The sequence below is a fragment of the Cyprinodon variegatus genome, unplaced genomic scaffold, assembly GCF_000732505.1.
Source record: "Cyprinodon variegatus isolate N-32 unplaced genomic scaffold, C_variegatus-1.0 Scaffold1239, whole genome shotgun sequence".
Classification (NCBI taxonomy): domain Eukaryota; kingdom Metazoa; phylum Chordata; class Actinopteri; order Cyprinodontiformes; family Cyprinodontidae; genus Cyprinodon; species Cyprinodon variegatus.
This window is the reverse complement of record NW_015151692.1, coordinates 72,912-85,140: the sequence shown is the minus strand read 5'-3', so window position 1 is coordinate 85,140 and position 12,229 is coordinate 72,912. Positions and strand designations below refer to the sequence as shown.

Below are 12,229 nucleotides of genomic sequence, written 5' to 3'. Positions count from 1 at the left end.
GACTGCAGCACTTGGGGACATTCTTGGACTGGACTGTTAAACTAGAGTGTCTGTGATTGGGCGTTGCCCCTCTCCCCATCCTGCAGTGTCCGCAAGCCACAGCTCCACTTTAGTTTTTGTTTTATTTAATTAACTTTTTGAACTTTCCTACTGACTGTCTCTCCTTGAATACTGGGTCCATCTGTCCTCGCTTCATGACAATCTTAGATATTCAGGTTTAGGTTTAATTTGTTTCCTTCCTTCTATTCTCCAATTGGGATACTGTTCTTTATTCCAGTTTATTTTCAACTTTTTCTGTCTGTCCTCAACAGTTTTGATTATTTATAATGCAATTGAAACATTTTTAAAGAAGCGTCTTAAATAAGCTAGGTAAAATGCTAATGCTTTTTTTTGCTAGTCTTTCAGTAACTTCAACTGAATGCTGTTCTGAATGCTGTTAAACACTGTGAACCATAGTCCTACCTTTTCATTTTTGTGCTATTTCAGGATCATTTGGGAAAAATCCAGCACACCAAGGTACTCTGTTGATCTGCCTATAAGCGTTTTTTTGCACTTGTTAGGGGAAATGTGCCTGTCTAATGTTTTGTAATAATGTGTTCCAGCCTTGCCACATTTCCTTAGAGACATCATTGTGTATGGGGGTTTGGCAATACTCATAATGTCTGTTGTCATACTTAACATATGGACAAAAATCCAAGGTGAGAAAATGCTAATTTCTTGTTTTTTCATAAAGAATTAATGTTTTTCTACTCATTGAATTAATGTAATATTTCATCTCTGCTTGTTTTTTTTGTTTTTTTCCAGAAAATAAATCACAGATGAATAAAGACATTGTAAGTTTAGATAATACATTATAAGATTAACAAATGTATCAAAATATAGTGCCCTGATTCTGTTTGAGATATTTGATAATAGAGTAGTTTGTAAATGGCAACCCATTTTTGCTATTTGTCAAAATAGCAAAAAATGAAAAAGTAGTAAAGTAGTTGGCTGGAGGAATAGTGAGATAATTCGTAATTTTGTCCCAGATAATAAAAAATGCAATTTTAATAAAAAGAAGAAGAAAATAAGATTTAAGTGACTTGATGACAGAAGAAAACAGATTGAATAAATTTAAACAACAATACTATCTGTCATGGTCAAAGATTTATCATTGTTTGTTTCATTTCAACAGGAACTTTCTGATAAAGATGAAGATGAAAGCGCAGAAGTTTATGAGAATATTCAAAAGCTTTCTGCATCAGTCAGTCTCAATTGATAAACAACAATGCAAATGAGATTAAAGCTGGTAAAATTTCATGTTTTACACCTAATGGAACGTGGCCCATCACCTGGAGGGAGGCATTACTGGAAGTTTTCCAATAACTCATACAGCGGAGATTTTATATCTCTGAAGAAAAGGGTTAAGGAAGTACCACAGACTGTGGAACCAGTGATTGGAGATGCTGTAGAGGTTTTGAAAAGAACTTTCTAAACTTCAGAAATTAGTTGTTAGACCACAAAATGGAAATTTAATGTTGTTGTTCCTCATATATGGATTTTTTCAATAAATTGTTGGAGTTAATAGCTGCAGGCAGGATGGATCTCCTGTAGTGGCCTGTCTTGAAGTGAAGCTGGAGAAGCCTCTGACTGAAGAAATGAAGAAGATGTTGTTTCATTTTATGGAAACTTCCTCTTTATACTGTAAAACATCTCCAGAGGTTTCTTCTCATTGCTGTTACACTTGCTTTGTGGAGAGTGTTCTCAAACCAATATTTAGCTTTCTAAAAGTCTGTTTTTTTCTGCCTCTCTGAAAGTAGCTGTACGTTCTTGGAGCCAAGTAATCTGCCATTCTTGTCATTACTTTGAATATTTTGCATTTATTAATGTTTTCCTTTGAAATTATCTGAATTCCAGCTCTTTATTTCTCGGTATAAAAGTCAATGAGTTGTATTCCTGTCTCTCCAGTAAACTGTTCATAAATGCCCTCATAAGGGGATTCAGCCTTTACCTGTTTTGTAGCAGCTTGCTAAAAATCTATCGCTTTAAAGTAACCATGGTAACACTGACAGAGTTTAGTACATGTGGTACTTCAGAGTCCAATGAGTATGTTATTGTGTCCTGAAACAGTGCAGACTTGTGTTTGTTCCTCCTACTCCTCCTGCAGGTTGTGACAGGTGCTGCAGGCCAGTGTTGTTTCTGACAGCCATTTTACATTTAGTCTTAGTCTTCATAACGAAAACTATTATTAGTCTTAGTTGCATTTTAGTTATTATGATATGTGATAGTTTTAGTTGGTTTTAGTTGACTAAAACTTAAAAAGCTTTTAGTTTAGTTTTAGTCAGTTTAATGTTGCAAAAAAAAAAAAGGTAACCTTTAGAATTTGGAATAACGTCCAGATTTTTTACCAGACTGACACCTTTAGCCTAGATAATACAATAGCTGGGTATAGAATGCTGCCGTGCAGTTCATCATTGCTGTTGGGTAGAAAACTTTGATTTATAGAACTCAAATAAACTTTTTTGAATTAATGCCCTACTTTATACAGAAATGTCTCACTAAAGCTTTAAAAATAGCAGATCTAGTTCATCATATCATATTGGTTAATGTAGCAGACAAACAAGCTAACAAAATGTACAATAAAGGAATAGTTTCAGACATACAAGGTTTCCATTATAAATCAAACACTGCATGATCTAATATGAATCAGGCGTTACATGCAGATCAATAAAATCCTCTTCACTCCAAATAAGAAAAAAACAAAACAATTCTTCTTTTTATTTTGCTATTTTGGCTTTACTTCTTCAATTTACCCCTTGGTTCCTGCTGCTCAGTGGTCAAATTAGAATTAAGTTCATAGGGTTTTGATATAAAAAAATCTAGCGAGAACCTACATAATTGCCTTGTAATTCCATGGCAATCCAGACCTAAATTTAATGAATACGCTAACTAAAATGTTGACATATTCAAAAGAAACATAGAAAATGTTTTAATGACAATACAAGGAAACATTTACATCTTATTTCAATAGATAGAAACGAGAACTATGCAAAAGAAATATTCAAAGATCTGTGTACCTTTTCACCTGGCTCTTTATCGAAAAATAGACAGCACAGAATTAAAGGTTTTCTTTTGATATAATTTATGGATTCCTTTTGGTAGAAATTAAATAATGTTTATTATAATCGCTGGTGAGCTGGAAATAATATATCTTATTATTTAGAAATCTCATACAAAAAGAGATGCAAAAACATTTCATGATGAACATATTGAACCTTATCAGCAATTGAGATTGTTTAAAATTTAATTAAAGCAACTTTAAAAATGCTATTTGGAATGAAAATGAACAAACAATATATCAGGAAAAGATAGAGGTGGTGGTTAGGAGTCAGAACCTTTGTCAAGGTCAAGATATCAGAAAACTCAATGACATCCAGCAGGGTTGAGGCAAAGGCAAGTAGTTATGAGTTAGAAAGGATCAGTAGTACAGTACTTGTTATTTATATCAATTAGAAGAACAATGTTTTAGTTCTTAAGTGTCTAACAGAGATCACAGCAAATCAGTTCTGTTAATTTCTTGTCAATTTAATATTCAGAATTTTTTTCAATAAACAGTTCTTTCAAAAATCTGCATTACTCACCTGTATTTGCAGTGTTTAGAATAGAAAATCCCTTTATTGTCCCACAATGTAGAAATTGTGGTTTTAAAGCAGCAAAAAGTTAAAGCAGAAGTGGTCACGCAATGTGGACCTTAGAAAAGTGTGTGAAGTGTGTGACAGATAAGAAAATAAACAAATAGAGCATTATACTGTATAGTGTTTTGCAATATAATACTCTGTATCTAGAGAATAAACAATCTATAACAGCTGTGGACATTTTTACAGTAAAGGATATGTAAAAAAAATAGAAGGAACACCAGAGATGTGCAAAAAATGACAGCAGCATGTTATTTAAGTGATCTAATATCATTTAACTAAGAGAGAAACTCTGCAAAAATCAGGATGAATGTAACAACTTATTGAGATTGTTGGGAACAGTGGTGGTTATAAAGTCTTCTAATGCGAGGAAGGATCTGTGATAACGTTCCCTGGTGCATTTAGAGTGCAGCAGTCTGTCAGTGAAGGAGCTTTCCAGTTCAGCAACAGTTTCATGCATGGGGCGGGAGACATTATCCAACAGAGATATTATATTTTCTAATTAGGATCCTTTTGTTTCAGGGTCCAGGGGGTATCCAATCACAGAGCTGGCTTTCCTGATAAGCTACTATTCTGGTTTAAGTGTGATTGTGTTTGCTTTCATTTATTTGCTTTTGAAATGTCATATAAGAACAAAACATTACATCCTTATTTTTTATGTAGATTGTGTTAATCAATTGCCATTACCCCAGGACACCACTAGATGGAAGCACAACTATTTAATTGATGAAAAAGGGGATGGCTGATATTTCTGATCAACCCCAAAAATAGCTCAAACATTGTATCGTTTCAAATTCTCTGACCTCTTATAGTGTCTTGAAATATTTTATTTGTAAATGTATATTTGTGGAGCAGCTGAAAACCTGGATCAATGTACTATCAGGTCTTGAGGACCTCGTTGGACATAACTGTTTGCATTGTGCATACTTTCTGTATACATGTCATGTCACAGGAAGCAAATTAGCGATAAAATGCAGCCCCTATTTCATAAAAGTGCATTTCTTAATACAAATCAGTTTTATTGAGGGTAGTATTCTAAGCTGAACAATTTACCAAAGAAAACATAAATTAATGGTAGAAATGTTCTTCTGTGGGCCTTTTCATTGGAGCCATTTTGATAGTGTTTTTCTTGACCTAAATTAAACATTCAGTGCCTGTTTGTAATCTTAAATGGAAAACTTTTGCAAGTTATTGTTGTAATTTCACCATCATGTATGCATAAGGAAGGCAACTTCCTCCTGGTGATTGGTCATGGAAACTATAATGACACACATGAATGTGTTAATCATGCAGGCTCATCTGCTGCTGCACTCACATTTTTACAACAACACTTCCTACTTTTTCTAAAGACATTTGGGTCAAAGTTAAAAAGAGGAGTCAGCAGGTGCTGGTGGGACAGAAAGTTCATTCCTTACTAAAAATGTGTTTTATTTTATTTTATCCACATGTTTTGAACACATTAATAAAGAACATTGAAGCTAATAAAATAAATTTGCTTCTGTTGGTTCTAGAATTGCACTGATAAGGTGGCTGCACACTGGAGTAGCTCTGTGAGCTTTACAGTGACAATTTTTTAAGAGACCTTTAGTTCAGCAAAATAAAGTATATGTTATCATTTCCTTAGATGTGAGCTTTTAGTATGATATTAAAGTACTTTTTACCATCACTGTACAAATAAGACATGTAACCTTAAAACTGGAGACTATTAATAGAAACATTAAGGACAGCTATCAATGTCTGAACCTCAGAGGTTGTTTTTAGAAAGGGACAGATGCTCCCAAACACTTCCTCATTTTTCAGAAGATATTTAGCTCAGAGTTAAAATGCACAGCCAAGCAATAGGGAGGAAGTGACTCAACTAATAGAAATGCAATGTGTGTTAAGAGGAAACCATATCAGAATCATTTGTCAACGAGTCATTTCTCAGAACAACTGACAGCAGGATAGGGTAGCATCATGGGTGCATTTAAATGGATTAATATGTCTTTACTTCTGACACTGATGCTTCAGTCTAAAGGTAAGGATCGTAATAAGACAGAGATTCTTCCTCTAATTGGCACAGGCATGTTTTTCTCTATCTGTATAACTTCAGCTATAAGCTATTACATGACTGTGTTCAACATGTTATATCTTATTAACAGCACAAGCTGAGGCAGAGCAAACGTTCCTTTCTGTCAAAGTTGGAAATGAAGTGACTTTGCCTTGTGGAAGCAGGAGAGAAACTCAAGATAATTTGGATGAAGCAAGTTGGGTCTTCCACAATAGAGATAAAACAACAACAACAACAACACTAGTCCAGCTTGTAAATTCTAGAAAGCAACTAAAAACAGCATCTGGCAGACAGAGTGTTACAAAAGACTTTTCCCTGGTTCTACATAATGTCACAGAGAATGACGTGGGTCAGTACAACTGCCTCTGGACCATATCAAGACAAATGCATCGTTCCACGCTATTTCTGTCTATTATTAATTGTAAGTGTTTACATCATATACCAAAACAAAGAAAAACAATGCAATAATTATTTAATGATCAAGTTCATTTTTTGTCTTTTTTTTTCTCCTTATGTCTCTGTTATCACCAGTGGTTGAGCTGAGGAGCCCTGATACAGTCTCCTTGTTCTGCTCTGTGTTAGAATATGATCTCTGTCTTCATGAGGTTGAATGGCTTTATGAGGGGAAAGAGGAAAAACCCTCAGATATGAATGTGTTCCAACATGCATGCTCCGCCACTGTGACATTTCCAACATCCTACATTCATGGGAAATTAGACATTTATCAGTTACTGCAGTGTAAAGTCACAAACAGTATCACTGCAAAAGTTCAGCAGTTTCCTTTTAGCGCTCAGTCCTTAGGTGAGAACATGATACAATCTTTAAAATCAGTTCAAATATTGGCTTTAATCTGCCAGGTTTTTATATAATTGTATTTTTTTTCTATGCATGCATTTCTAAAGGTGATAATCTAACAAAAACAAATAAAGCGGCAAATGAACCGACCCTGTCATCAGATCCTCAATTAACATCACAGACAAGTAAGTTGACAACTCTGGAGGTAAAATGAATCCAGTAACCAAACCTTCGATGTCATCTTATAATTAATTATCGAATGTTACATAGTAGATAATAATCTTATGTTAAAACAATATTGTTTTGTAGCAATATAGAAATATATAATTCCTCATGTAATTATTTCTCTTTCCAGCTTTACCTTGGTGGTATATTATCAGTGCTTTACTCCCAGTAGCACTGTTGATAACTGTCCTTATGATCATCCGTTGGAAGCAAACCAAAGGTGAGATAATTCACAGATGAATCCTCTGTTTTAAATTATTCTATGTCAGATCTATGTTAGAAGAGTCCAATGATATTTCGTGTTTTGATTTTTATATTTGAGGTCTTTTGCTCCATACTAGAGTTATCAACAATGTACAGCGACTTGAATGAAAATAGAACTGAGGCATTTTGATGTGTTTAAAAAAGCAGTTTTAGTTTAAAAAAAAAAAAAAAAAAACACGAAAAAAGCTGTCTTTTTTTAGGTTTGTATTTATGGTTATAAATGGGGAAGGAGCATGGAGATTCAAGTCCGTTTCTGTTTTTTTTTTTTTTTTGTAGGAAATAAAATGCAAGCTGAAGACAGCAGGGTGAGTTTGTCATGAGCCCCATAATGAGCCAAAAACCCAGAGTTTTAAATATTTTTTATGTTAAACAAAGCAAAAAATAAATTTTTTTAATTTGATTTCAAAAATGTAAAAAAAAAAACAATCCACTGGACTTTGTTTCCAAGCTTGAACTGTCAAACCTATAATCAAAGTCCAGTTGATTGCTAACTTTTTTTTTTCTATGACTTTGACCTGGATGACTGAGAATCTTCACCAGCATTTAAATATGATTGTTTTTCTGTACAGGAACTAGACCAAGGTTATATTCACTACTTGTAGTTACATCAGTGGCATTCTTACAGCACAAGTTATAATTATCTTACAATATATAAAATGTGAAAGCAAAACACACCAAATAAATTATGTTGGCCAAATAACATTTCTAGTGTGAATGCAAAATAATGAGAACTAGTACCAAAACTAGCATGACATTGAAAGGTAAGAATTAGATCAGAGAGTAGAATAGTTTTTAAAAATGCATAGAGATCTGTCAGTCCAAGGAAAACAAACTGGATTATTTAGTATTGCTGTGAAGCTGAGATATGGTATCTGAGTTTTTTTCACCAGATGGTTAATTTCACCTGAATACAGGGAGTGAATGAGTTCTTTAACTCCTTGCTGTATGAACAACTGTTTTAGGGTTCTTACAGTGGGATTTTTTTTTTCATCACAGATGCCCTGTTATGAAGAATTAGTAAAGCAGGATCTGAACCAACCCTCTGCAGTGGCCACAGTTCTTCCAGTAACACATCAGAGCCTAGTAGGACCATACAGACAAACACACCTATGCACAAAACCAAATACAGAGGAATACAATCCCTTCAGTTTGTTATTCAATGATTTGTTTTGTTGTCATACCAGCTCATATTTGTCCCAATTCAAGAAGCCTAATATTCAGATGAAACTAAACTAAGCGACAACCAGAAATGCCAGGCTGTAGGAAACCAAACATGGCTTCATCTGAAGAATTACCCGAAGACTCTTTTATTCAGTCTGTTTTAGATTAAATGCCCTCTATTTCTTTTTTTTGAAAAACAAACAAAAGAATGAGATTTGTGGCTTTCCTGGTGGGAAGGACGTTTTGTGGATTCCTCCTGACTGGATTTGGCAAGAGTTTGATTTATCAGTTGAGTCCTCTCTCAACATGAGAGGCAGAAAGACAGATAATTCAAAAGCGTTTATTTTAAAAACGGATCTACAGTAGCAGCAGCTAGGGCATCTATCGGAGGAACCTCTGCAGAAAGAAAACACAGGTTTACTGCTTTACTAGTTCAGTCTAAGCCCAGAGAACAAGGTAGGATCCAGCCAGTGGGCTGACTACAAGATGCGGTGGGCACCGCCAAGAGTGTCCCAAATGCTACAGCCCCGCTGGATGGAGAACAAACAGGAGACCAGATCCAGGGAGATGAAGGAAGGCAGGATACCGGTAATCCAGAGGACAAAGCCAAAGCCAGTGCCAAGGACGTGCACAGGATACAGAACCAGCAGACCAGAAGTTCGAAGAGATTCCGAAGGGAAATCCAGGTCCTTGTCAGGAAGCATCTCTCAAGTTCAGCAAGCAGGCAGGATCCAACAGGAGTCCAAAGTCAGGTCAGGCAAACAGATCAGACAAGGGACAGGCAGGCTAGTGGTTGAGATGCAGAACAGGTAAGGATCAGGTAATCAGAAACACTAAGGTAATGCTGAAACGCTACCACCTCTGGCTTGTGAATAATCTCGTCTGATGACTGGAAGCAGGCAGGTTAAAACTGATCAGATGAGAACAGGCAGGCTCAGTGGTTGAGAGGCAGAACAGAAAATCAGAAACTCAAAGTTAACACTAGAACACTCTCCCCACTGGCTCCAAGATCATGACCCACAATGTCACCAGGTTACTATGACCCATTAGAGCATTGGCTAGATGCTAAGAACAGGTTAATATATGGTTAAGTTTGTGGTCCAACTGTTTAATTTCTTTACGGCCTGCCTTTTTTAATCATTTATTCATCTTTACTTGCTTTTTTTCCGCTTAAAGTTCTTTGAATTGACTCTGTGCTTAATTGTGCTATATAAATAGATGTGCATTGCGCTTGCTTTACCGCTAGCTGGCAATTTAGCAGCAGCTGGTGAAGCCGTTGCACCTGTTTGTGCCGCCATGGCAACATTTTAATTAACTGTGATTGTACCATTTTTATGGAAACTACTTGTGAATCTTAATATGATTTTTTTTTTTAAACAGAAGCTGCTACAACTATGGATATGAAATTTTAAAACTAAACTCTATATCTGTGTGGTTTAGGACAAATTTTAATGAACACCTGTTTTTCTTTTTCAGCCTGATCCAGGTGATGGTGTTTCCTACGCTTCCATCAACTTCAAGAACACTAAGAAAAAAACTGCCAATGTAAGTATTTTCAGTGCATTATTGTGCAACAATTTAAATAATACAGCTATATTTCCACTTAATTAAATATTAAAGTATCCTGAAAGTGAATGAGCTGACATTAGAATGTACTTATCTAACATGCCAATTATCCATAGGACAGATTAGAGATTTGATTTAAAATAAACTGGAAATAAGTAGACAGCTTTACACTGTGCTCTTTCTTCACTTAGAAAGGATCTTAGGATTTGGCAAGCAATGATTTTTGAAATAGTGCAAAGAGGAAAAACAAAATTCTAACTTTCTCTTTCTTTCATTAATTGACATCACAGAGAGCATATTCAGGTAGATACTCAGGCCTGTAGTAGTAGCCTCCCTCCCATGCTGCTGATAGTCAAGCTCATTGGCTATACCTGTAACAATGATTGTCTTTAATTTGACATTTTCATATTTCTTGTTGAATCTTTCAAGTTGCTTGGTTTCCATTTGGTGAAACAAGAACATTTTTATCAACTTTATCAACTGATCACTGTTCTTTATATGCAAATATGGAAAAGATTGGGGTTAGGATATTCAAATCTCACGTATAATAGGATTATTTATTGTTTTCTGAAAAAATGTGTAAAATGTCTTACTGTATGCTATAATGAATTTGATATTTCCCTTCTAGGTCCCTGAGGCTGTCATCTACAGCACTGTGGGAAGTTCTTCCTTTTCTGGAATTTCCTCTGATATAAACTGCCTTTACTCTACTGTCAAAAAGAGCTAGAAATACAGTAGTACTAATAGCGTAAAGCTGGAGCAACCAAACTATATATGGGGGCTACATACAGCATGAGTCCTCATTTAATTAGGTAACAGGTTAAACTTCTAAACTTGAACTTAAGCTAAACATTTTCTGTCCTCTTCGGTAAAGCAAAAGTTAAAGAATACTTAAAAAAGATTAAAATAGATTTGGTGTTGTTAGGAGAAAAAGACATTCTCAAAGTTTTTGCATTATAGTAGTAAAGAAATTATTTATCTTTGTTTTAATTTTTTCTTTATTACACGTAGGCTGATCAGAAGAGAACTTTGATAATGGTTTATGCGATTATATGTGCATATACAGTATGTGATTAACGCAGTGTATCATGTGAATTACTTTCAAAGATGGAGCAAGGCAAAGACTTCCTCAAAAAACTTACTTCAGCATATAGTCATCTTGCAGAAACACATTTTGGGACATGCGGATGGGCTAATGTTTGCATATGTAAACTGAGATGTCATCCGGCGAGTGCAGAAATGACATGCTGTTTTTTTTTCGTATGCTGCCTCTTTGTCCTCTTTGTTCTAAAATGAAAGTCCTATTGATTGAGTTAGTGACTCTTTTTAAATAAAAATTGATATAATGATAATTTTGTTGTTATCCTTTTGATTTCTTATTAAAATTACATTATTCATAGTTTACAATAATCCCTACATGTAAAAAATGAGTTGGCACCTTAATCATAGAAGACTGATCTGATCAGGCCTGACTGACACATTAATTAGGCTTAAAGGGTTTGTTTGTTTTATTATTTGTTTTTATAATTTGACCTCCATGAACTTTTAGTAATATACATTATTTGTCATTCTCTTTTACTCCAGGTAAATATGCATCCTCTACCATTCAAGATAATAATGGATGTGCTTAATTCCACACCGAGCCATATAGTGCTTGACCTGCTGCCTACAGTCAGCATATTCTCCATATCTAATTAAGCAGACTAATCCAGAGTTTTTTTAAATAAAAAAACATGATAATTGTTCTGTGGATGACAAGACTGTCTTGCAGTGAAAGTCTGAGGTGTATGGAATAAAAAGGAATTTGGAGTCCCTTTTGAACACCTGGTTAGACACTTAATGTTTTTCTCACAAACCGGTGTGTTAGTGATATAGTCATTCAATCCAGGTGATTGTGGAGGCCACCAGGGTCTTCTGGAGTCTCTGGAAGGCAAAATACATTGAATTGTCCTTGGTGTATTGTAAATATTGTCCAACTCTCTCACATACAAACTGTATCTCCTGCGCAGCCTCCGTTCTGTAGCAAATAGAGATAAGTCTAGTCAGTGTGATAATTCACACCAGCGTTATGCCATAGCATGACAGCTCTGTAATCTGTCAGAAAAATCACCTGGCAAGCCAGATTGGTCATTTGCAATACTCTTAGTTTAATTTACAGATATTTAATCTTGGCCTGGTTCCATTAAATCAAGGGGGGAAAAAGGGACATTCAGCAGAACTGACTGGGTGAAGTGACGCATAGTGCCAAAATACCAAGTATGTTTTTAGCCAATCCGGAAGTAGTTACACAAATGTGCTATTATCAAAACAGTAAATCATTCTCTTCAACAACTTTAGATGCTTTCCTATTTCAACCCAAATCTGAGCTGGACTCACTTATCAGAAGGCTGACTCTGTCATGTTGGGGTCTAATCTTCTAACCCACATGCAGAAACATAGCCTGACGTAGTCCGACTCAATTCTAGGCAGAATATGAGTCTGATACTGCTCCATA

General features: G+C 35.2%; 2 protein-coding genes across 2 annotated transcripts in view; both read left to right on the top strand.

The window, feature by feature from the left end:
• Positions 1-2,067, top strand: part of LOC107102352 — a 3,768-nt gene extending 1,701 nt beyond the window's left edge. Inside the window, exons 4-7 of the mRNA XM_015401624.1 lie at positions 487-516; positions 603-698; positions 805-833; positions 1,175-2,067. Of these exons, the coding sequence (XP_015257110.1) occupies positions 487-516; positions 603-698; positions 805-833; positions 1,175-1,258 (239 nt within the window). The 3' untranslated portion in view covers positions 1,259-2,067. The remainder of the gene's footprint in view (positions 1-486; positions 517-602; positions 699-804; positions 834-1,174) is intronic.
• A 3,547-nt stretch (positions 2,068-5,614) lies between these two features.
• LOC107102353 lies at positions 5,615-10,599 on the top strand. The gene is made up of 9 exons (XM_015401625.1): positions 5,615-5,691; positions 5,816-6,145; positions 6,256-6,525; positions 6,627-6,704; positions 6,875-6,964; positions 7,285-7,313; positions 8,005-8,091; positions 9,646-9,714; positions 10,364-10,599. The coding sequence occupies exons 1-9, from the start codon at positions 5,631-5,633 to the stop codon at positions 10,460-10,462; spliced, it is 1,113 nt and encodes a 370-aa protein (XP_015257111.1). The 5' UTR covers positions 5,615-5,630; the 3' UTR covers positions 10,463-10,599.
• The last annotated feature ends 1,630 nt before the right edge of the window (positions 10,600-12,229 follow it).

What these genes read in the sequence shown, in the direction of transcription:
- LOC107102353 (XM_015401625.1), top strand. Translation starts at nt 5,631, where the DNA reads ATGGGTGCATTTAAATGGATTAATATGTCTTTACTTCTGACACTGATG. An exon ending in TGCAAGCTGAAGACAGCAGG is followed by an intron (nt 7,314 to 8,004) that starts GTGAGTTTGTCA and finishes TTTTCATCACAG; the next exon opens with ATGCCCTGTTATGAAGAATT. An exon ending in CTAAGAAAAAAACTGCCAAT is followed by an intron (nt 9,715 to 10,363) that starts GTAAGTATTTTC and finishes TTTCCCTTCTAG; the next exon opens with GTCCCTGAGGCTGTCATCTA.